The sequence below is a fragment of the Hipposideros armiger genome, unplaced genomic scaffold (assembly GCF_001890085.2).
Source record: "Hipposideros armiger isolate ML-2016 unplaced genomic scaffold, ASM189008v1 scaffold_229, whole genome shotgun sequence".
Taxonomy (NCBI): Eukaryota; Metazoa; Chordata; class Mammalia; order Chiroptera; family Hipposideridae; genus Hipposideros; species Hipposideros armiger.
In genome coordinates, this window is record NW_017731579.1 from 2,323,771 (window position 1) to 2,347,546 (window position 23,776).

Genomic DNA, 23,776 nt, shown 5'->3' on the forward strand with positions numbered 1-23,776 from the left:
TCTAGTTGCTACTCCTTTTCTAGACCCTCTCTTGCTCTTTGTCAGTAGTTCTGAACCTTTCTCGTTCCCTCAAACTCCCAGTCACCTCTGGGACTATGAATCTTGTGTTTTTCTTCTACCTAAAACACGCATCCCTTGCCCTCTGCTTGGAGAACTACTTATCCTTCCATTTTCAGTGGAAGTATGACCTCCCCATCACGGTTGCCTGGACCACCCCAGCCCCTGTACGTCCTCTGTAACACTTCACCCCACGGGTGTGAAATTGCCTGACGTTGCCTGTAATCAGCCCAACTCAGGGACTCGCATGTATCTCATTCACTATGCTATTCCCAGGGGGTGCCTGGAATGGAATAGATGTTCAATAAACCTTTATTAAATATACAAATAAAGGAAAGGAGAGAATGGGTTTGTTTCATGTTTTTACTTTTTCAAAGCAATATAGCAGCTTGGGGAGTAAGAATTGTATGTAAGGTATTTTACATGAGTAAAACCAACAGACCATAATAAACCTCACCTACTCCAGGATTGAGGCTGACTTATCTAACTTTATTTATGGCCTCTCAGCTCTCTGAGGCCAGGTGTGCCTTGCAAACAAACAGGTAACCAATGAGACAGACAGCCCCTCTCACGGCGTGCTGTCAAAGGGGGCAGATTCGAGACAAAATCTAGATGGAGCCCGACAGAAGTAGCAAGCTGTAAGGCAGGAAACACAAAGAAAACCAAGGAATGACGTTTGCCACGTTTGTACCAGTTTAAAGACACCGGGACTTTGCACTCTCTCACTGCACTGAGCTCTCACAGTCTGCAAGCCCCCTTCCCGCTCCTCCGTCCCAGGTGAGCGTGCTCCACAACGACTGACTGCAACCAGGTAGCATGCAGGCGGAAAATCAGAAAGTCTTTCACAGTTTTTCACCTCAAGCTGAAGAGGAAATGAAGTGAAGCTTTGCTAGTCTTTCCCATACAGGCTGACACTGGCGCCCTCGTGTGGTAGGTTTGTCCGACGTCTTCAGGGAACATGGATGCTCTCCCACATCCATTAGCACCCGTTGCTGGGTGCATGTGCCGCCAGCTAAAAGGTCTCGTCCATTATATTACTAAGTTTTACCAAATTATCCCTCACAAAGTGGGGAATGGTTTTTTTTTAAATTCCTGCTAAGAAATTGCTGACGGAAAACATGAGCAAATAAGAACATGTCACAGTTGGCACTTGACTCCACGTAATGCCAATCTAGTTATATCTAACAACAATAATAATCATTCTAGCCAAAAGTATCTGAAATGCTCAAGACAACAGCTGAAACATGGAATTAGATCGCTACTGTTAATGATGAATTATGCCTTGAGATACTAGCTAATGGGAACATGAAGTCTTTGCTTTTAGCAACACAGTAAATGCGTTATTGTGGGAAAGACACTTAGAACAATGCCTGGCATATGATAAACACCATATAACGGTTAGCTGTTATCTTAAAATGCTGCCTTTTCATCCTGATTGCCTTTCAGTTATTTTTCACATACTTAATATTTTTTATAATTATTAAATATATGATATTAAGTATATATTTATAATCATTAAATATATAATAGTATGGTTATATATCAATAAAGGAGTGAATATATTGGGGGTATGTACTAAAAAAAAATTGTCTGTAACTGATGGTTTGGAGATAGCTACTCTAGAAATAGTTGCCTTACAGGAAAAAGCAGTGTCCTCTTGTCTGTCTTCCCTGAAGATATAAGAACTCAACTCATTTGACACCCATCTTCTCTTCCCTACCTCAAAGGGGTAGATATTTAGATAAGCTGAGGAGGGACCCTATCAACAGCACAAAAGGACTATCACGAATGTAGAAGCCCCCCTTGCATTAAATCTCACGGCTAATTTCACGAAAGGTCCAGTATGAGCACGGGATACACCTGCCTCCCTCCTTTCTCACTGTCAAAGAAAAGGGGTTACTTATTTATTTCCCACTGGGGAAACACAGTTGATGTATTCTTTTGATTCACCACATAAGCTACTGTATGGCCTGATTTCCATAAAGTTCCTGGCCAGTTTTCAAGGCATCACAGTGAGGATGATAATTCAGAAGCTAGAGTAACTGTTGTAGGCATTTCATCCACAGTGAATTCCATCTCCAGGTCTTCATCTGATCCTCACAGTAACACAGAAAGAGGGAGAGGAATCAGCTGATGAAGAAGCAGAGATGAGGCAAAATTTCATGAAAGGCCTTCCTAGGACCCATGTTCTAGTGCTGACTACTTGGAATCATACCCATACTGCATAGTTTGCTTGTTTTTGTGTGTGTTTGTTTTTTACCATGCCTTTCTTTTTGACTAACTAGTCAAATATTTTGCTCCCCCGTGGGAAAGAATGCTTCATTTCATGCACTTAGGTGAACATGTTGCTTTCTTCTCAGGAGCTGACATTATGAAACGTAGATGACTTTGGTTCAGTTCCTCCAATATTCTAAGGCAGTGAGATGTACGATAAGCTTAGTAAGTTGGGTTTTTGTTTCTAAATAAATGGCAATTTAGTCCCATTATTTTAAAATATTACTAAATAAACATTAAATTAATCTCTGAGAGATACGAAGTATAACGTTTGCAACAGTTTTGGTTTAGTTTTGTTGTGCTTTATTCTAGACTAATAAATTACCTCAGGGATGTTCAGACTATTACTTCATAGAATCAATAACTTCTCCTTAGTTTACAGTAAAAACATGATATGAAATAATGAAACACACATGCAAATCCCAATATTAGAATAATAACATAACATTTATAGAGTACTTGCCACATGTCAAGCATTCAAAGTGCTTTTCATATTTTTAACTCTTTAATTCTAACGACCCTTCACGGTAGGAATTATTATTCCCAATTTACAGATGAGGGAACAAGGCATGGTGAGGTCAAGAAACTTGCACAAGGTAACACATCTCCTGAGTGGCTGAGCTTGGATTCAAACTCAGACACTCAGTAGTCAATCAGACGGCCTTTTCTTCTTGTTATGGTTTTATGCAAACAATGGTCCTTCAATAATTTAGCAAGAAAGAAGTGGACTGTAAGGACAATAAGATGATGAACAATTTCATTTCAGGTCTGTTCTTCACCTGAGGCAGTGAGAGCTGTTCGTTATCCAGTTCTGAAGTAGACAGGGGAAACGACTAAATAACAACTGAACCGGAAGAGAAATCATAATGAAAATGAGAAAATATTTAGTATCAAATGATGCTGAAATCATACATATCAACATTAGGAGTTATTCTTCCTTTATTTCAGACTTTTTCAAAGAGATTTTCCTGCCCTATGCCCTAACTGCTAATGGAGAGAGCATGTTGCGAGTATAGGCTCTGCAGCCAGACTGCCTGGGTTGAACCCAAATTCCACATTTTATAGCTCTGTGCCTCAGTTTCCTCATCAGTAAAATAAAGATAATAATAGCACATACTTATGTACATACTATGAGGTTACATGAATTAATGGTGGCAAAGCTGAGGTCAGTGCCTGGCACATGTATGCTGAGTATTGTGTTTAAAAAAAAGGTGGGGGCGGCTGGTTAGCTCATTTGGTTAGAGCGCAGTGCTCATAACACCAAGGTTGCCGGTTCGATTCCCACATGGGCCACTGAGTTGCGCCCTCCACAACTAGATTGAAACAACTACTTGACTTGGAGCTGATGGGTTCTGGAAAAACACACTGTTCCCCAATTAAAATAAAACAAAACAAAAAACAAAACACAGGGGAATAAGAAAAGGAAATCTCAAGAGCTTATTGTCCTTGGCAATGTTCTTTCCTCCTCAAGCTGTCAGAAATCAGATTACAAGTGAAGCAAGGAGAAATTTCCATTTTCCTTTAGCCCTAAGACTTGCCACAGTGGGAAAATTTGTGGAACGGATTTCTTGGCTACCATGTCCACCTTGGTCAAACCTGGTCTTCAGAGTAAACCAACACCCACTGAGGAAGGAACTGTAAAGTTACTCTAACTGACATCAGTCCGATACTTCCCGGTTGTAAAGTCATCCTTTTTACCACTGCACTGCTGCTTCAAAGAATCAAAGTCAATAAACAGAAAGGTTAGGGTTTTTTTGTTTGTTTTTTTTACATGCACAGAACAAAGACCTTAATTCAGAGGGATGTTTTAAAGTAATAAACACAGTGAGAAATAAAAGGCTGCTCCTATTGTTTTTTTGGTTTTTTTTTTATAGAGTTGACATCATTGCAGGAAGCAAACTGCCCAATGAGGGCCAAATATTTCAGAAGGCCTGCCACGGTGGAACCACAGCAACCTTCATTTAATTCTGGGGGTGAAAGAGTCCTTGCAGAAAACAGATGAAAAGAACAGTAAATCTTCAGTTCAGGGAGCTGAAATAGCCCCTTCTCATTTTCCTTTTACCTCTCCCCTCCCCAATTTGATACTATTTGTCTTCAATTCCCACAGTGTTGCCCTAGCCTCTGCTGAGCAAGATAATCAGCTTTCCACTCCCCTGCTGATGAACTTGGCCGCTGCTATGCGGACACAGCCATCTCCTGTTATTGTAATTAGACACTGAACTAACAGATACTGAAACCACGTACTTTGATGTATTTTGACTAAATTATACAACATGAGGGTGTTCCTCAGGAAATAGACTTGGAATTCATGTATCCACAAATCAAGTCTTAAGCCCAAAACAATCTGTTTCAAATGGGGAGTGTGGGAGGGGGGGGAGATATGTCCTAGTTACTGCCACAAGGCCCTATCTCCCACCACACATCATATAATATTTTATATATATATATATATATATATATATATATATATATATATATATATATTATATAATATAATTATATATAATAAGGACAGAAACTAATTTTTTCAATTACAGCTGACATTCAATATTATATTAGTTTAAGATGTATAGCATAGTGGTTAGACATTCACGTAACTTAGGAAGTGATCCCCCTGATAAGTCTAGTACCCACCTTTCAGCAGTTATTACAATATTATTAACTATATTCTCTATGCTGTACTTTATATCCCATGACTGTTTTATACCTGCTAATTTGTACTTCTTAATCCCTTTACCCAGTCCCCCAACCTCCCTCACACCTGACAACCATCCGTTTGTTCTCTGTATGAGTTTCTGTTTTGATTATTCATTTATTTTGTTTTTTAGATTCTACATATACGTAAGTGAAATCATATGGTATTTATCTTTCTCTGTTTGACTTATTTCACTTAACCTAATATCCTCTAGGGCCATCCGTGTTGTTGGAAATGGTAAGATTTCATTCCTTTTTATGGCTGAGTAATATTCCATTGTATATATGTACCACAACTTTTTTATCCATTTGTCTATCAATGGACACTTAGGTTGCTCCCATATCTTGGCTACTATATATGAAACGGCCTTCTTTGTCTCTTGTTATATATAGTCTTTGTTTGAAAGTCTATTTTGTCTTAAATAAGTATTGCTATCCCAGTTTTTTTTTTTTTATTTCCATTTGCATGGAATAACTTTTTCCATCCCTTTGTCTGTGTGTACATTTTGATCTGAAATGAGTCTCTTGTAGGCAGCATATGTAAGGGTTTTGTTTTCTTATTCATTCAGCCACGCCATGTCTTTTAATTGGGGCATTTAATCCATTTATATTTAACATAATTATTGATACGTATGTAGCTACTGTCATTTTAATATTCATATTTTTTACCTTTTTTCCCCCTTCTTCTTCTTAAAGAAGTCCCTTTAACATTTCTTGTAATGCTGGTTTGGTGGTAAGGAACTCCTTTAGCTTTTCTTTCCCTGGGAAGGGCAGGTTCTTCTTAATACAAAGTTTATAAGATGCCCTTAAGAGTCAACCCATTTGGTGTCCTCCCCTTTTTATTTCATTCCTAGAATGAGGAGGTACTTGAGGACTGAAAAGCAAAGGTCTCGGAAAAGCTGTGTTTTCACTTGTAGATGGAAATCAGTGTGATAAAGACTCCTTAAAACCTCTCAAATCAAAGGAAAGAAAATCTAGTAATGATGACTAGTTCCCACAAATCTTGATCTGATTAATTAAAAAGCTTTCAGTGGGAGGCAGGCAGGATGCGTTGGGGATATGATGTTGCCCATCAAGCTTACAGTATCTTTCCTAAAGGACAATCGTATGAAGGTGTCTTTTGGAAATGCTAGCATTTTAGATTCCCTTCATTCCTGTCCACCCACCCTATGCCCCTAAACAAAGAATCAGAGTTATGGGAATGTTAAGAGGCTTACACTTTGCCACAGAGTATCTATTTTCATCCTGCCTGGCTGTGGGCTTATGGTTTCTCACACATGAACTACCCAATGTGATCCAGGCACAAGGAAAGTTCCAACCCTAACTTGTCATAGAAAATATCCTTCTCTACTTCATATCCACTTCAGAGATCTTGAAACTTCTCTTACCTATTCCTCAAAAGAAAGACATTTATTTATTTCACTAATTATATTACTAAACTCTAAATAAAGAAAAAGAAAATGGACCCACTACTGATGATTTTGTAAGGGAGAATACAATAATTTGACCATATCCCCTTGCATTTCTTCAGGTTAAAATACTCCAGTGCAGAATACCTTGAAACTCTTTTATTTGTATCCCTTTAATTTTATCACATCTTTTGAACACTGCTTCATTAGCTTTCAGCATTTTCCTTTATATGTAAATGGAACCTGAAATTGTGTTTTCTTTTCTTATAACTCAGGTGCTGCTGTCAAGAGCTCAGCCAAATACAAGAAAACAATACTCCTTCAGTAAATGGAAGCTAGGAGAGGCAGAATATAGTGTATATTATTTTATTTACCTCTCAAAAATTTTAAAGTTTGTTTTAAAAGAGGAAAATTAATTTGACTCCTCCTGGCTAAAAGATTGCTTGTACTAATAAGATAAAATAATTCTCTAAGAATTGGCATAAAAGATGCCTTAAAGTTGCCATAAAATCTTTACACCAATTAATAATTATCTGCAGTAAGAAAAAATCATCTCATTGCTACCCAGCTACCATATTGGCACTAAATATAAGACATGTCATCAAAAATAAAATTGTACTTCTACTGAATTCCTCTGCATATCACTGATGTTTCTAACATATAAAGAATTCCTATAGTAATTCTTTTTTTTCCTTGTAAATTAAATGTTATTTTACAGGAAATTTTAGGTTTTCTTCAACATCCAAGTAAGGTGAAGGTGATATGATACATGAGAGAAGTATACTCATGTTCACAGCGGTATTATTCATAATAGCCAAAAGATGGAAGCAAGTGTTCACTGATGGATGAACGGATAAACAAAATGATGTGTATACATAAAATGGAATATTATTCAGCCTCAAAAAGGAATGAAATTCTCACACATTCAACATATGGATGAACCTTGAAGACACCCTGGTAAGTAAAATAAGCCAGACATAAAAAGACAAATGTCTTACATGAGGAACTTACATGAGGAACCTAGAGGAGGCAAACTTATAAGAGACAGAAAATAGAATGGTGGTTGCCATTGCTGGGGGGAGGGGAGTTAGTGTTTAATGGGTGCAGAGTTTTAATTTGGGAAGATGAAAAAGTTCTGGAGACGGGTGGTGGTGGTGGCAGTACAACAATATGAATGCATTTAATGCCATTGAACTATACACTTAAAAATAGGTAAAATGGTAAGTTTTGTGTTATGTATATTTTCACTGAAAAAAAAAGCAGCAGCACCCAGTTGTTGCTTTAAACTCTAGTAAGAAGCCTAATATATATAGGTAGATGTGAAGCTACTGTGGCAGAAGCAGGAGACGGCGTGCCAGGATGTGTCCGCGTCCTCGCTGCTGGAACCGCCTCGCTGCCTCCTGGAGCATGGACTCCACAGAGATCCAGGACCATCACAGGGAGGACCTCAGCTCCTTCTAAGGTGCAGATGCACTGCTTTCGTTATTCTTAAGGACAAGGAGTTAAAATATTACTCCTGGCTCCATTTCTAGGAGGAACTTAGCAAGAAGGAAAAATGCCATCACCACCTGGCCTTGGGCCAAATGTCAACATTGAGTTATTTTTACAGAAATCAATTTATATCCCAGTGGCAGGGGGGAAATATCAGAGAAAAGAGCAATATTAAATCACTGTCACCCATTATCATTAAGTCCCTGGCCCATTATCATTAGTGTCACACATTTTCTGAGCTTTTGCATAATAACTCAATCCTCAAAATCTGTCAAGTAGGTATGAAATAAATTGTATGATCTCCGATGTGCAAATAAATAAAACATTCAAAATTCAGTGGGCATTATCCATAGAGAAGGACCTAAGTGGGGCTGACTTCAGGAAAATCATCACTAATATTTATCAAGGATTAATTAAGACACTGGCTCACCACCTTCCATGGACTTATTAGATTTTATACTCCCAACCTGCCTGTTCCTACCATATTGGGTAGTTACTACATTATTATTCCTTTTTATAGAAGAGAATACTAAGGCTCAACAAATAAATAATAATCCCCAAATTAAATAGCTTAGTAAATGATGGACTGCACCAAAACGTCTTACTCCAGCATCCATGCACTCCATCACTATTATTCTATACCACCCATCCGGGTCCTCGACTCTGATTGTTTGGGAGAAGTCTAATCAATGCTTCTTTCAGCCTTGAAAACAAGCACAACTGATTAAGTCTCCATAGGTCCCTGTGTTCTAACTCTGAGTTGCAGTAAAACTAACAAATCAGTATTTTTATTCCTTACACATAAATACAATGAGACACTATTTCTGAGACTAAGAAGAGATTCCTAGATCTTTTACAACCCTATAAAAATTTGTCTTAAAAAATATCCTCAAGATCACTAGAATGTATAGTCACATTTGGGTCATTCATTCAATGTCTCTTTTCTGTAGGCCTAAATAATCTGCTGATGGACCGAGTGTCAGTCATTTCCTATCCTTTTTTGATTGTTTCTTGTGAACTTTCTCCAAGGACGTCTGCTTTATCCTCCAGAAACTGGAGAGAAGAGAAATTCTTTGTGGTTTGTCAACAGGGCATTCAGTCTGCAGGGCTGCCCCCATGGGATTCAAGGGCTCTGGGCCAATTGAAACAAATATTAATTTGCAAAAACATCAGGCACAGGCTCCAACTGGACAACTCCAAAAGACAGGCAGGGGAAGAAAGGGGCAGAGTCATCGCAGGGCTGTCAGCAATGGTGTGAGTTATTTCCACCCCTCGTCAGAGGCTCCCAGAGCCCATCTCCTTCACCAAAACCATGAAGTGGCTTCTTTAAAAGCACCAAGCATTATATATACTAATTCTTGCAACAAAACCTATATATGATGTGGGTGTTTTATTGACTTTAAAGGTTAAGAACCTAAACACCAGCTCTTCATACATGTATCCCTTTCCGTTTTGACTGATACCCTAAGTAGAGACCCAGCACTCTGCTAACTCCGGGGACGCTGTTTCTCTCTCTTCCATTACAGACCTGATTCAGTGGGACCACCTCACAATAGGGCCAGAGTGTGCATGTTCCTCTCACCTGAGAACTGGGGATAAAGGAGGTTCTTACCGAGTTCTCCTTCAGCTGTAGCCCCTCCCCATTGGGAAGAGAGGACCGTCTCTTGGTTGAGTTCCTGTTGGGGGTTGAGGAAAATGCCCCAGCTTTTTTCTTCACAGTGAGCACTTCACAGCTAGCTTGGTCTTCATTGTGTGTGCTCTTCCCAGCATTGATAACCCTGGAGAAGAAGCCAGAAAAAAATGGTCAGACAGAGTGATTTCCGGAAAGCTGAGAGCTTAGTCTCAAGAGTCAGCCAAGGCAGTCTTCACAACTGACCCAAAATTAATGCAAAGGACCTAATTTTATGTGGCATACATTAAAGCACTTACTGAAGTATTGTTTTGAGCTCAGCTCACCTTCGCAGGTGTCTGATAGATGTGATCAACTCCACCGAACCATCCTAGTCAAAACACACGAAGCCTTTCATCACTCTTTTGGTAATTATAAGGAATCTAGATCTGAAGGCTCAGGGAATTGTCACATTTCTCCAAGTGATAAAGAGCGAAACTACCATTAATCTTATCAAAGAACAAGGCAGTAATTGACAGCACACAGAACACTGTAAAATCCAAGGGAACCGAGAACCATATTTCACTGCTGCCATGCCCACTTTCACTTTGCACAGAGAAGTGAATGGATCAAAGGTTCACTCTTTTTTAAACGATCTTTAATCCTGTATCTCTTCTCCTGTAGAATGCTCATCATATTGTATCGTCACCCCGGGCTATAGGGCACTCTGATTTGGCCACATAATCACATCATGGCATGCTGACACTGCACTGGCCTAAATATTGCAAGCATAGGAATACTTCCACTAAACATAATGCTACATCATTCACATACCTTTTTCTATATCGGGTGACTGCAGACTGAGCCCTTGAGTTTCAGTACCATTTGTTTATTAATTAAACAGCAGCTAAAATAGATTTCCAGAAAGAGCTCTCCTTGATTTGTTATTGGCTGTTTTTTTTTGTTTTGTTTTGTTTTTTACCACAACGTTAACAGTGTCACAGGCAGTGATAGAGTGAGTGTAAAGGATATAAAACTCAATGGCAAGGAAAGAAAAGATGCTGGTTTTTTTTATGGTAAGATAATAGAAGTCCACTCCATAAGTGTGGTATGTACACTTCTCTATTAATCTGGTGGTACTCCCTCCAAAAAAGTAGATGATGATTATTTTCACATGACTTTTTATATGTTTAAATTCTGAAATAATTATAGACTCAGAGAAAGCTGCAAAAATAGTACTGTACAGGTGTACCCTCCACCCAACTTCCCCCAATGATAACATCTTACATAACTACAGTACAATATCAAAACAAGCAACTGACACTGATATAATACCATCAACCAGATGGAAGATCTTATTGAAATTTCACCATTTTTTATATCAAATGGCTTTTAGTTTTGAAAACTGTATTGATCTCCATAAGCCAACACATACACGCCACAACCAAGCAGGAAATGAAGAGCAAATTGAGATTTGCGTACTGGAAAATCTAAGGAAGGGTGTTTCAAGCAGTCTTCTGCCAAACCTTGGGATTCTATGGAGGTGCTTCACATATTTTAACAATTACTTTAAATTTCTTTCTTAAATGTATAAGCATTTTGAAAACAAAACTCAATAATTTAAAAGTTCATTCCCATCTGTTCCTTGTGAACAAATGCATGCCAGTTCATAGATTTTGGGCAGCTTTGGCATAAAAATCCTTCTATCCTTCCTCTTTAATTGATCAGTCTCATTTGATTGAAAGGAAAGCTGTTTTAAAAAAAATTACCATTTGCAATTACAGTTGGCCTCCATATCCATGAGTTTCGAGACTATGAATTCAACCAACCTTGGATTAAAAACAGGATTTTCAATATGCAGTTGGGAACACAGTGGAGGGCCAACTGTGTGCATTGTTCTATGCCATTTTATATAAGAAGAGATTAGACCATCTGTGGAGTTTGGTATTTGCTGGGGTCCTGGAACCAATCCCCCACGGATACTGAGGGAAAAGACCATATCAGTCGTTTATTATCTCCTCTATTTCAAATTTCTGTAGCATCAAAACTGCGTCATCATTCTTATTTGGTTTATTATAAATTTCAACTTAACCATATTTTTATAAAGAAAAGCCTACTTTTCCTCATTTTACGTATTAATTTTGTGTAACTTTTTTTTTTTTTAAAGTAGAAGCTTGCTACAGAGTTTGAAAATCGTTGCCCTAGGGGCATGTGTAAGGAGGGAATCCTTGCCCATCTCTGTGAGGTCAAATATGCCCCCGGTGTTTATCATATCTCCTTGAGAATGGGGGCAGTTTTCTGCCCCACCTTCACTCTATGGAGACATTTTCCTACGGTTTAACAATAAAATGCAATTCTTGAAAACACAATGGAGCTACTTGCATAATGTCTATTATTATTACCACACTTACTACCTGTGCTAAAAAATTCACCCCAGGCCCCACAGCCAGGAAGTGGCACAGCTGGGATTCAAAACTGAGGCCTACCACCTTGACCCCTAACTCAGCCTCTCCCTATACATGGGGACTCGCGTCAGCCTGCGTCAGGCCAAGCTGGACCGTCTGGGGAACCACAGAATCAGCAGATAGACAGGCTCAGGTCCAGGCTGGGAGAAAGGGGAATTCTCTCCTAGCTTCTCTGGCCATTGGAGGAGTCTGAAACAGGGCCCAGAGGAAGGATGAAGGATGGGTGGTTCAGGTTTGCCTGTCTCTAGAGGAGCCCATGCTGAGTCCAGGGGTTTGCAGCTGGGGCTCCTAATACAGAGCATGTATTTGACTGGAGTTTCCCTTTTACGTGCATCCTTGGAGAACAAAACCAGGCAAAGGGAGGAGGTTCAAGGCAGCACCTGCGTCTCCTTAGGCACTGGTAGTGACATCTCAAGCAACATGTTTGGGGTGGACAGTTTACTGGACAGTGATGTTACCGCATCCTCATCGTCTCCCACAGGAGCGTCTTCCTTACATACAGCTGAAGGGGAAGTTGAGTTGGGAACACCAGTTCATGACAACCGTCCTCTCCATATTCCTCTGAGCAAGAGCCTGGCTGCTATTTTCGGAACTTGGCATCACCCTGACCATTGGCACCTAAACTTATGCTGTAGTCAGGTCTTTTTTTTTTTTTTTTTTTTTTTTTTTAATAAAAACAGCATCACTGCTCTCCAATGGCTACATGCCAGGCTGACTCATCTGCCACTGCTGTTTTCCAACAGTCAACAAAGCTACTATAATTACATAAATCACGAATCGCTGTCCCCTAAAAGTGCTTTATCTCTCTTGGTGGATATTAAACTCCAAAGTTGACTTAAGTTCAGCAAGAGACTCTAGAAACTTTATTTTATGCCCGAGAAACCCCGGGGCCCTGGAAGACTGTGACTTGCACAAGGTCACACCGCTAAATACAGCAGAGCTGTGAACACACTTCTGAGCTCGCAGCTCTTTCTGTTTCAGTTCTCAGTGGTTTTATTTTCCTGTTCTGTGTCTATGCTAATCAGCACTTGGTTCAGAGAGCTGTACTGCAATGACTCATCAAAGCCAGAGGACTGTGAAAGAACAATCACGGGTGGCCTTACTTTGCCATTTCATGTAGAATACAGCTTGTGAATGACATAATGAAATATCACAAAGTCAGAAATGGCAACGCAGTAGGAAGAGAGCAGCCCCAACCCTGTAAAAACCTATTTGGTCAGATATCTGATAAAATCATATTAATTTAAAGTCCCTGCCTTTTTTTAAAAAATACAACTCTTATCTCATATGTTCTATTATTTCAAATCCCTTCTCCATACAGCTTTAGGAGAAAGTCCTGATTCTTCTCAATTTACTTTGCTTTAAAAAGCTTGACCTTTATCAAGTTGCACAGAGGGTGCCAAAAAAAGTATACACATTTTAAGAAAGGAAAAAACCTGTATCAAAATTATAATGCTCAATATATACCAATAACAAAAGATAAATACAAGTCACATTTTTTTGGCACCCCCGGTATATTTGATTTTGTTCTTCAAAGGTAAATGCTTTGTTCACTAAATGTAAATAAAACCTTTAATTCCTCTAAAAGTAAATTGAAAAAAACTTTGCTTCCCAAGTTAAGGAGCATCATGCTGTTAATAGATTCAATAATTTCTTTAAATGGAAGCAGCTTATTTCAGTAGCTAGATTCTTTTCTTGTCTAACATTCCAGCATAAAGTCAGCACCATCTTGAGCTCAACAGAAGCGACTATAACACGTGTATTCCCTACCTAAACAATACCTACCTGTGATGCTTATTTTTAAGACTATAAAACAAAATGCTGGTGGACCATATCTTTGGTGACCTTATTTTTCAATTTCCCACAAAGTGGGAAAACAGCTTCCTTGACACTAAACTGGAGGCAATAAAGCCCAGTGGTTAAGAACACGGGCTATTTCCCCAGAATGTAGCAACATGGCAGATGCTCAACAAATGTTTGTTGAGTGAATGAATGATTTTAGGCAGAAGTCAATTCTGCTACTTCCTAGGTATGGGGTAATTAATAATAGTATCTTACATTTGCTGAGAATTGTGTGCCAGAGACTGTTGTTAGCATTTTACATGTAGTAATTAATGAACTCATTTAATCCTCTCATCGATTCTATGAGTTAGGCACCATTATTCTCCCCATTTTAAAGATAAGTCACAGCTAGTGGATGGCAGAGAATTTGGTCAAGATACTTAACTTCAGGAAACCGCAGTTTCTTAGCAGTACTTGATGGATTAAATTCTGGGAGTTGCTAGGAGTGTGTGTGTGTGTGTGTGTGTGTGTGTGTGTGTGTGTGTGTGTGTGTTGGGGAGGACAGATTTTAGTCATCTAAATTTAAGAAAGGGTAATGTTGAAGTTAGGATTAAAATTCAGGTGAGAAATGTCAGAGGGTGAAAGGGAGGGATAGCTACTGTGTCTTCAATATGGAAAGTTCACATCCAGGTCTTTCATCTCTAAGGAGATTCATGACACATTTCCCGGGGAAGAGAGACACACGGAAAGTTAAATTCATTTATGGACTATGTAAACCTACCAACCTACCTTCAAACTAAACCATAGCTAAACCAGAGCACCAAGATGGTTTCCCTTCGTAAAACAAGTAAACACAGAATTTTAAATACTTTGAAGTAAAAAACCCTCTGGGTCTATCAGATAGACCTTGAAGCTATGACCTGGACACCAGGCGTGAATGTGACCGTGAGAGCACAGCGCTAGCAGAACCTATTTTTAAAAAAGCAAGTAATTCCTTCTATTTTACTGCCACACACTAGAGAAACCTGTTTTCCTTCTTCTCTCTGTCTGTGAAACACTCTAGTCACGAAGTTTTTAAAAATCACCTCCCCCTGAATTTCAGCAGAAAAGCTCTGGCTGTAATTGCAACTGTTAAATTATCAAGTAATCTGCCTTCTCATCTGCTCAAACCTTGATGACAAGGACACTCATCTGATAATATGACACACAGGACAGGTCCCTGTTACTAAATACAGACAAGTAATCACTCTTAAGTATCCTCAAGTAGTAAGCCCATGTCACAAAGGCCACTGGTCCAGAGAGCTCCCAATGGAACTGTTTTCAAAAGGATTTACAAAAGACAGTCAATCAACAAAGGATAGTCCCAGTTCACCTTTTCTCAAGGGTTCCCACGAGTCATGTACTGTGCTAAACACTTGACAGGTTTAGCTTTATTACCTTTATTACCAACGCCCTCCCTGTCTCCACCATGAGGTACTCGCAGTGCACAGGAGGCACAGCCAGGGAGATCCAGTCCACACTTGGTTTCCGCTGATTGCTAGCTCTAGCTATGTGTCTTGTCCACGTTACTTTCTCCCTCTCAAATGGGAATGACAAGACACTTCTGATTGTAGAAGAGCTGTGAGAATTAACTGTTCTAGCATGAAAAGTATTTAACGGTGCCTAGCACATAGTGAGCATTCAGTATATATATTATTTAATAATAATATATCAAATACAAAGCTATCTACCTATGTTGTTAGGCCCAGGGGGATTTATCCAGCCACATGAATTGGTAGAGAATCTCCTGGTCCCTCCCTTTCCCATCAGCATACCTCTGGCCTGCCTTAAGGATGCATGGCCACCTGAAGGCATCCAGAGCCCTTCAAGGGGCATGGCCGGACACTTCCCAGAACAGGGACCTTGAGCAAGACCACCTACTCCTCTGAGCCCTCTTCTCAAAGTTACTGCAACACTCAAGCCACACACCTGTGATGGTGATCTGCACAAAGGAAAGCACTCACACAGCTAATAATGTGCTGCTTCTAGATTCCTACCCATATCTGCCCACAGATGGTATCTCTGGGCCCCCAGGCTGCTCCTGGATGCAGAAGCTCTTGTCCTAGACCCACAGGAAAAGACCAAACAGAGAAATGTTGTTTGGTTTAGTTTGTTTGTTTGTTTGGTTGGTTGGTTCTTCTTATACTGCTTTGTTTATTACAGAAAAGAAAGACCTGAACGGTTTAGGCTAAAAAGTTTACACTAAGTGTTACTGCTTTTAGGCAGGCAGTAATGATACTGGGGAAGAAGGAACAAGTGTTTTATAAAGACCGTCAGGTGAAGTGAGATATTGCTGATTCATATACAATTGAGAAGCAGACAGCAAAAGACTGTAGGGAGGAGAGTGGCAATTGAATCATTTATGGAAGACCAAATATAGCTATCAATTACTAAAATTCTCTTTTCTAGGTAACTTCTTAGGCAATGTTTCCTGTGATTCTCTGAAGTGGTTACTGACTGCCCAGAGAGGCTGGACCAGAAGGACAACTTAATTCCCAGCTCCAAGGGAGTTAATACCATCTCATTCTTGTGTACTAGAAAACCACGGTTCTGACTAGGAGCCGAAGCCTTTGATAACAGCCCTCAGTAAACACAGGCAGAACATCCATCAAGAGTAATAGCTCCTCCCAGACAGTTTCACTCACCTCTGGGTAGGCGGGAAACAAGAGGTCCTCCCAGCCCATTCAGTCAATAGTTGGGTGTTACCAGGGAGGAGAAAGGATAGTATGAAATGGAATTCTTCTGGCTTTCTGTTTTGGAAGGGGAGACCAGGTGCGAGCACGTGGAGGAGAGAGCATGGTCCAGGATAAACACACTCTGGGAGAAGAGCAAATATAACACATGCAGTTCTTCTCCCGTCATGCGACCTTACAGCTGCTGGTTCCTGGGCCCTATCTGTGACTGATGAAGGGATGTGACCAGTCAGGGTTGCAAACTGGGGTCTCCAGGGCCACATGCAGCCCATAGGCAGGTTGGTGTTTTTAAATTTTTGCCCACAAAGTGTTTTTTAAAAAGGGTGAATTCGTTGCCAATATTTACAAAATCGGGATAGTTACATTAAAAATCTTAATTTTCCCATTTCTCTTGAAAACTGTCAAACTTTTGTGTGACAATAATCAGCTGGACCTGAGGGGAGGCAGCCCCACAAGATAGGACATGTTCTCAAAAGCTCACCCCAGACTTCACTCTGTCCACTTCTGCCATTTAAGTAACCAGCCTGGCCCCCCAAAGGCATTGGGGGCATTGATTCAAGAAAACTATTAGATGTATAGTATATATTTGCCATATTGACTGAAATAATTACTCTAAAAATATTTACTGTGTAACCCAGTAGGGATAAACCAAGAAGACTGGGACATGGTACAATAGTAGGGAGACCTTCTTACAGATAAATACAATTTGCTAGGACTGATGCCATTCTCGAGGGATGTGTCACAAGGGCTCTGAGAATGCAGAGGAAGAGACAATTCTGCCAAATAAGAGTCGGGGAAAGTGTCACTGATGAGGTGGCATCGCGTTCAGTCAGACGGATTAAGGGAGGAGATCAATAGTCAGAAGAAATGAGGAACGGCTCTGCAAACAGAGGAACAGCTTGTGAAAACAGGGGGTGATGTGAACTTTATAAAGGGGTTGGGTGTGACCTAAGCATAGGTTTGGTGAGGGATCTACATCAGAACTAGACCAGGAAATTCTCTGGGAACTTTACCCTATAGAGCCTATGATGGCTAGAGGAATCTGAGAGTGCTTAAACAAAGGGTTGTGATGATCACAATGATTTAGGACAGTGACAGTAGTGGCCTTCCAGAGGAGGTGGATTATAGAGGAGAAATGACAAAAGCAAAGAGGTCAGTTAGGGTCTCTTATCATAGTCCTGGTGACAAAGAGGTCTTGAACCAATCAATGGCTCTGGGTGGAGGGAAGGAGTGGGTTTGAGAGGAGGTGAATGAGCTGAGAATTGCTAGTAAAACCTGCTGGACCTGGGAGGTGGAGGAGACAGAAGCAAAGGGGATGACGTCAGGTTGCTACTGGCAGAAGGAGCAGAGGAGGTACACTGATCATGAAGGGAGAGGACACAGCGAAACCAGTCCAGCAGGCGGGGAGTTCTGTGGGATGAGATAACGAGACTGGTTTTACCTCAGTAAACAGAAAGTACCAGAAATTACAAAGGCAGTGACAGGCAACTTCAACTTAACCAGCGGTTGGCAAACTATGACTCGTGGGCCAAATTCAAACCACTGCTTGTTTCTAGGTGGCCCCCAAACTGAGAACGGTTCTTACATTTTTAAGTTGTTGGGGTGGGGGTGGGGGAATCAAAGGAATATTTCGTGACATGTGAAAATTACATGAAGTTCAAATTTTGGTGTCCATAAATAAAGTTTTATTGGAACACAGCCACATTCATTCACTTACATATTGCCAGTGGTGGTTTCCTAGGTACAATGGCAGAGTAGTTTCCACAATGACTGTCCCGTCCACAAAGCCTGTATTATTTACTATCTAAACCTTTACAGAAAATGTGTGCTGACACCAGAACTTAGCTATTAGGTTGAACCCTGAAACTGTTTTTGTAAGTCAAAGGCTGAAAATTTCATGATTATACGTAATGTATAATAAGTGAAGCAAATGAGAGAGATGTAGGCTTCGGTAGAATGTAATGTGCATCTTGGTGTTAGTACCAACATCAGCTTTGGATATACTTTGCTGCTAGCACTTGGGGACCCTGGCTGGTGTCTATCCCCCTCACCAATGTAATTAAATAAGTGAAGATTAAAAAACAAACATTGAAGATCCAAAGACGATACGGTGTCCCATAGATCTCCCCATACAAATGTGTTTTCTTCTTATTATTATTGACTGTTTAGAAATGAACTTTTAACACAGTAAAGATAAAAATTTAAAGAGCTGCCTTTGGGCATTTCCTTTCAGTTATTCTCCGGGTCCTCTTGTAAAAACCATTATAATATCACCCAAATCCAACTTCCGTATTTAAATAAGGAAGTCTGTGCTCTGTCAGATGCTGGAAAAATTCCCATACAAGGCCACAGATGCCCTGTGACATCAAAATAAAGGCCTACCCAAAAAGGATGTTAAGTTTAGAAGTTTTACTTTAAATAAAGCAGAAAAACACTTTTTGCAGGTTTAGAACAATATTCCTTCCACAGAGCTGTTCACTTCTAGTGGCAATTAAGTGTGGGGCGGGGGGAGGGGAGGGGAAGCAATATGCTTGAAGCTACTACATTTCTAAAGGTGAGGTTTCCTTTCTTTATTGGCCAGATGTATCAGTCCTATCAGCAATGTGAGAGAAATGCATTTCTCTCATAAAACAAAGCGAAAGTCAATTTCAAAAGTGTAATTTAAAAATGTGAACTTTAAAAAGCCTGAAAATGAAATGAAACCAAAAGATAAAAGTACTCTAATCTCAAAAGACATCAAATGAAATACATCAATTTTTAATCAGCCGTTTCTTCAAAGACCCCAGATACAATCTTGGCTTTTCCCTTGCTCTGGGATAAAGCAAGTTCTGAGCCATCAAAGGCTCTGATATTTCCCTTTGTAACCTTCCAGCAACACAAGAACAATTTCATACAGGAGAAGATTGTTTGGTAGTAAGTAACTCTAACTTGGGAGTTCCGATTCCTGCTGTCAAAAAGATCTTTAAGAATGTGCTCGTCCTTCACATGAGAGGTGAAGGCCACTCACCCACGTCTCCACAGATGCCCTGGCTATGCCTCTTAAACACACAACAGATCAGGACACACCAGGTGAAGGCAGGCTGACAGGTTTCTCTCTGCTAGAAACTTGGGAGGCAGTTTGCTGGAACTAGATTCCACAGGTTTGAATCCTAAATCAGCCAGTAAGTAGCTGCGTGACTTTCAACAAGTTACTTTCTATCTCCCAGTACCTCAGTTTCTCACCAGTAAGATGGGGACAATTAGTACTACTTTTCTTTACTGAGTAGTTATCTGACTGTTGGAAAACAACTGTTTAAAGCACTTGACATCTAACCACTTTGTTAACGCTTGGAACCCTAAACACGAGAAAGGTGGTGTCATTATCCTCATTGTATTGGCCCTGTTGATATCATAAGCAAAATGATTCCATTAAATGTCCTCAACAAGTTATTGTGGCACTTTCTCATAGCAACTGAGGTTTTAAACAACGGATTGTGTTCACGAAAATGATGCTCTTGTAATTAGTTGCACAACAGCCTATAAATACACGTGGAACATAGGTATTTAAAGAAGGAACTGTGACATGTCACATGAGTTCAGCACTCCAACACACTTTTTTCTGAGGCAAGCACAGTATTACTACAAATGTACATTAAGAGCAATAATTAATTTTCCCCTCATGACTTTCGTCTTTCTTTTTTTAACATACTTTATTTTAATTGAAAACAAACCTGCTTTGGAAAATCTTCACCCCTGTGTTGACTCACTTGTAGGGAAAGTCTGTTTTGTTTCCAGATTAAAGATTGAACAATATACAAAGTAGCCCTTTGAAAGCTGGCTGTTACCTGATCTAACATTTTTTACCTTTGTGCCCAGACCCAGGGCAAATCTCAGTTAACAATTCAAGCTTCCCTAATTTAAATTAACAAGGCAAAGAACATGTCAGTTTAAACTTTGAGGCCCCAGAAGGGCCAATCTGGGTCCCATTTGAGGCAAATTGATCTCTTCATCCTCAACAAGCTATAAAGTACAATGAGAAGTCTATGGCCTTGAAGGTGACAAATGCTCTGACAAAATGTACACTATTTTAAATTGGTGGCCAATATCACCCTCAAATAAAAAGGACAGGGTGGGCTACCAATAGATTTCAACTACTCAAAGATAGATATGCTGCTCCCTGATACTGTCTGTTGATGCAGGTCATGTTTTGCCCCATCTCAAGCCACACAGCAGGGAGTCGGCACTCAATCAATGTTAGCTGAATGCACGAATGAGCTCATGTACCCCCATAACATCCCATAGGGGAGACGAGAATAACGACCAAATTCTAAGCCTGACTACTGGTTTCTTAAAGCATAGAATGTTTTTGTTGGGGCGTCCGATCAGTTGGTTTCAAGAAAAATAAGCCTACGTTCAAAAAAAAAATTATTTAACAATAAGCACTAATGAACTTGGGAGCAGGACACGTCAAGTGAGCCCCGAACACCGGCAGCAGAGCAGTGGCTGAGAAAGTCCGAGACGAGGACACCTCTAGGTAGAAACTTGATCTGACCTCCACCAGTTTCTGATGTCTAACCAAGTGCTTGCTCAGTAATATCCCTGTGTTAACAGTCACAGCCTACCAAGAACACTGTGGTAGGCCAGGATGGTGCTCTCGCAATACTGAAACACTGGGCAGGAGGGACATTCTAGAGGCCAAAGGGGGACCCAGAGGTGGCACACAGGCAATTCTGACACCATCAGTTTAATGCTGCTCAGCAAAGCAATGAGTTTCTTTAGAAAGTCGGAATTCTCTTTGCTGGAAATGTCCAAAAGCAAGTTTGTCACCTTTCAGGGATACGCTGAGGTCTCTGCCAGGAATGGGAAGGTTCTAAGGATTCTTTTCCAACTGTTGAGTTGATATCTGTCCTCACCCCCACCTCTAATAAACGTAAAACCTCCACTGCTTTCAGAGGTAAAATTAATGTGCATGGAACATAGCTTTAGAGTGGTACTTGTCTTGCTAAGGTAATTCTCTGATACTTGGTAAATCATATTCGACATGTGGCAAATTGCTATGAAATGGAGATAGGATTAACTCACACTTCCAATCCCACTCAGCCCTTTAATGTGGGGGCTGTAAGTGAGCCTCAAATGCTGCCATTCCCTGGGGCTCCCTATGTGGCTTGCTTTTCCTCCTACCCGACTTACCCTGGGAGATCGTCTCTATTCCCAAGGCTGCATTTACAACCTAAGCACTAAGCACCGCCATATTCCTATCTCCAGTGCAGATCTCTGGGGTGTCTGACCTGCTTTTCTGAATGCCTTCAGTATATCTTCATTTGCATACCACACACATTCAAGCTGCCCAAACCTGTACTCATATTTTCCTTCTACCTGCTGTCTACCTCTGTCTCAACTACGATCCTCCTTCTGGTGTGCCAGTCTTAGTGAACCGGGAATTCCAAGAAACATCCCTGCCCTCCTAGTTTCTGGCCCACATCTAGGCTCTTTGTCAGCAAATTCTACCTCACAATGATGACTTAAATCCCCCCAATTCCCATGCCTTATTCAGGCACCATTGCATAAGCCTGCACAGCATGAATATGGCCATGTCTCTCCCATGCTCAAATTCCTCCAGACTCCAGTGACTTCAGAATACAATGTAAACTCTTCACCTTGCCACATAAGGGTCTTCATGATCTGGCCCCTATCCATATTACCCCTAATTCTCAGCCATAAATTATAGCCTGGAGTTTACGGAAAGCAGTTTTGCTGCACACCACCATTCCCTCATGCAAGTCTTTCCCTCTGCCTGGAATGATCTAACTTCCTCCTGTCTGACAAATGCCCTTGTCCTTGAACGCTCAGTGTAAGCGCCTCATTGTCTTATGCCTGCTTTGTATAAACTTCTTGATTGTAGTTTTTAAACACTGCAATGTAACCATTAAGTAATTAGTGGTTACAAGGATGAAGATTACCAGAAACTTGGACTGGTTTCTTAGCTCTGCCACTTACTAGTTGTGTGACTTAGGTAAGTTATTAATAATTAACCTTTCTAAAATTCAGTTTCTTTAGCTATAAAATTGGGGTGTGTAGATTAAGAGAATCAATGAATGTAAACTACTTAGCAAAGACATAGCAGAGACTTTTTTTTTCTGTCCAGACCCCCTTTCTTGTAGACATTGTATTTCCTTCCTAACCAACTAAAACTCCATCTCATTCATATAGTTGTTCCCTGACCATAGCTGATTGGTCTAGAAATGGCCACCTGACCCTCACTGAGCCAATCAGAGCCCTTCCATGGAAAATAGAGAGAGAAAAGGGTAGTGGGCAGGGGAGGGGGGTGAGACAGAGACAAAGGAAAAATGAAGCAGATTATGTAAGAGAAGAGTACCAACTATGGATAAATAGAGTCTCAACAGAGTCTGAGTCCCTAGTTTCAGCTATTCCCAAGGGATCCATTTATCCTTGGAATATCTGGGTAATCCCAATATTCTATAATAAATTCCCCTTGGGAGGCTGTCCATCACAGGTTGAGTCTCACAACATCCAACTCTCATATACACTCATTTGTACTATTATTATAATAGCAATAAGTAAGTACCTTGAAGGCAGAGCTAGAATCTTACTTGGTTTTGTATTCTCATAGGCTAGCATAGTGCCTGATATACAGCAGGCAGGCAAATATCTATGGAATGAAAGGTTAACCTCAGGAGAGAAATAGTAACTTGGCGTTAAAATTCTTATCACAAGCTCAAGAATCTCTAGATACCTGTCCTAAGAAGTAAAAGAGAAACTTAAAAAAAAAAAAAAGTAGCAAAATTTTGAAAATTTTGATAAGAACGAGGCACTGGGTACACTTCTGAGAGCCACTGGTCAGGCATATTTAGTTCCCTGAATATCTCTGACTGGTTATCAATTGAGTTAATCAATATTTGGGAGGACTGAAAAACAACTGTATGCTATGAATAAATGTTTAACGTAGAGAGAAATGTTCCTGAAGCTTATCATCAGGAGACAGAATGTTCAGTTACTGGAAATTTAGTGGCTGGGAGGAACTAATCGCTACTCCCAGCTGTGACCCTGGGGTATAGAGGGGCTTACATAAGTCTCAGAAATTGTTGGAAACTCCACAGACTCTAAATGAGCTGTTTACCTTCCTAACTGCATTTCAATCTAGAGACTAAAATAGATCTCATTGTTCTAGAATCCTGGCTCTCATAAGAAATAGGCTGTAAATGGCTGAAAATGAATTTTAATAGCGGAACCAGGGGCATGACAAAGGAAATCATGAGGAAGAAT

The 23,776-nt window shown here is 40.2% G+C and overlaps 1 protein-coding gene across 1 annotated transcript in view; it reads right to left on the reverse strand.

The window, feature by feature from the left end:
* Window positions 1–23,776, reverse strand: part of PPM1H (protein phosphatase, Mg2+/Mn2+ dependent 1H) — a 261,715-nt gene that overhangs the window by 142,903 nt on the left and 95,036 nt on the right. Inside the window, exon 2 of the mRNA XM_019654743.1 lies at window positions 9,538–9,703. Within this exon, the coding sequence (XP_019510288.1) occupies window positions 9,538–9,703 (166 nt within the window). The remainder of the gene's footprint in view (window positions 1–9,537; window positions 9,704–23,776) is intronic.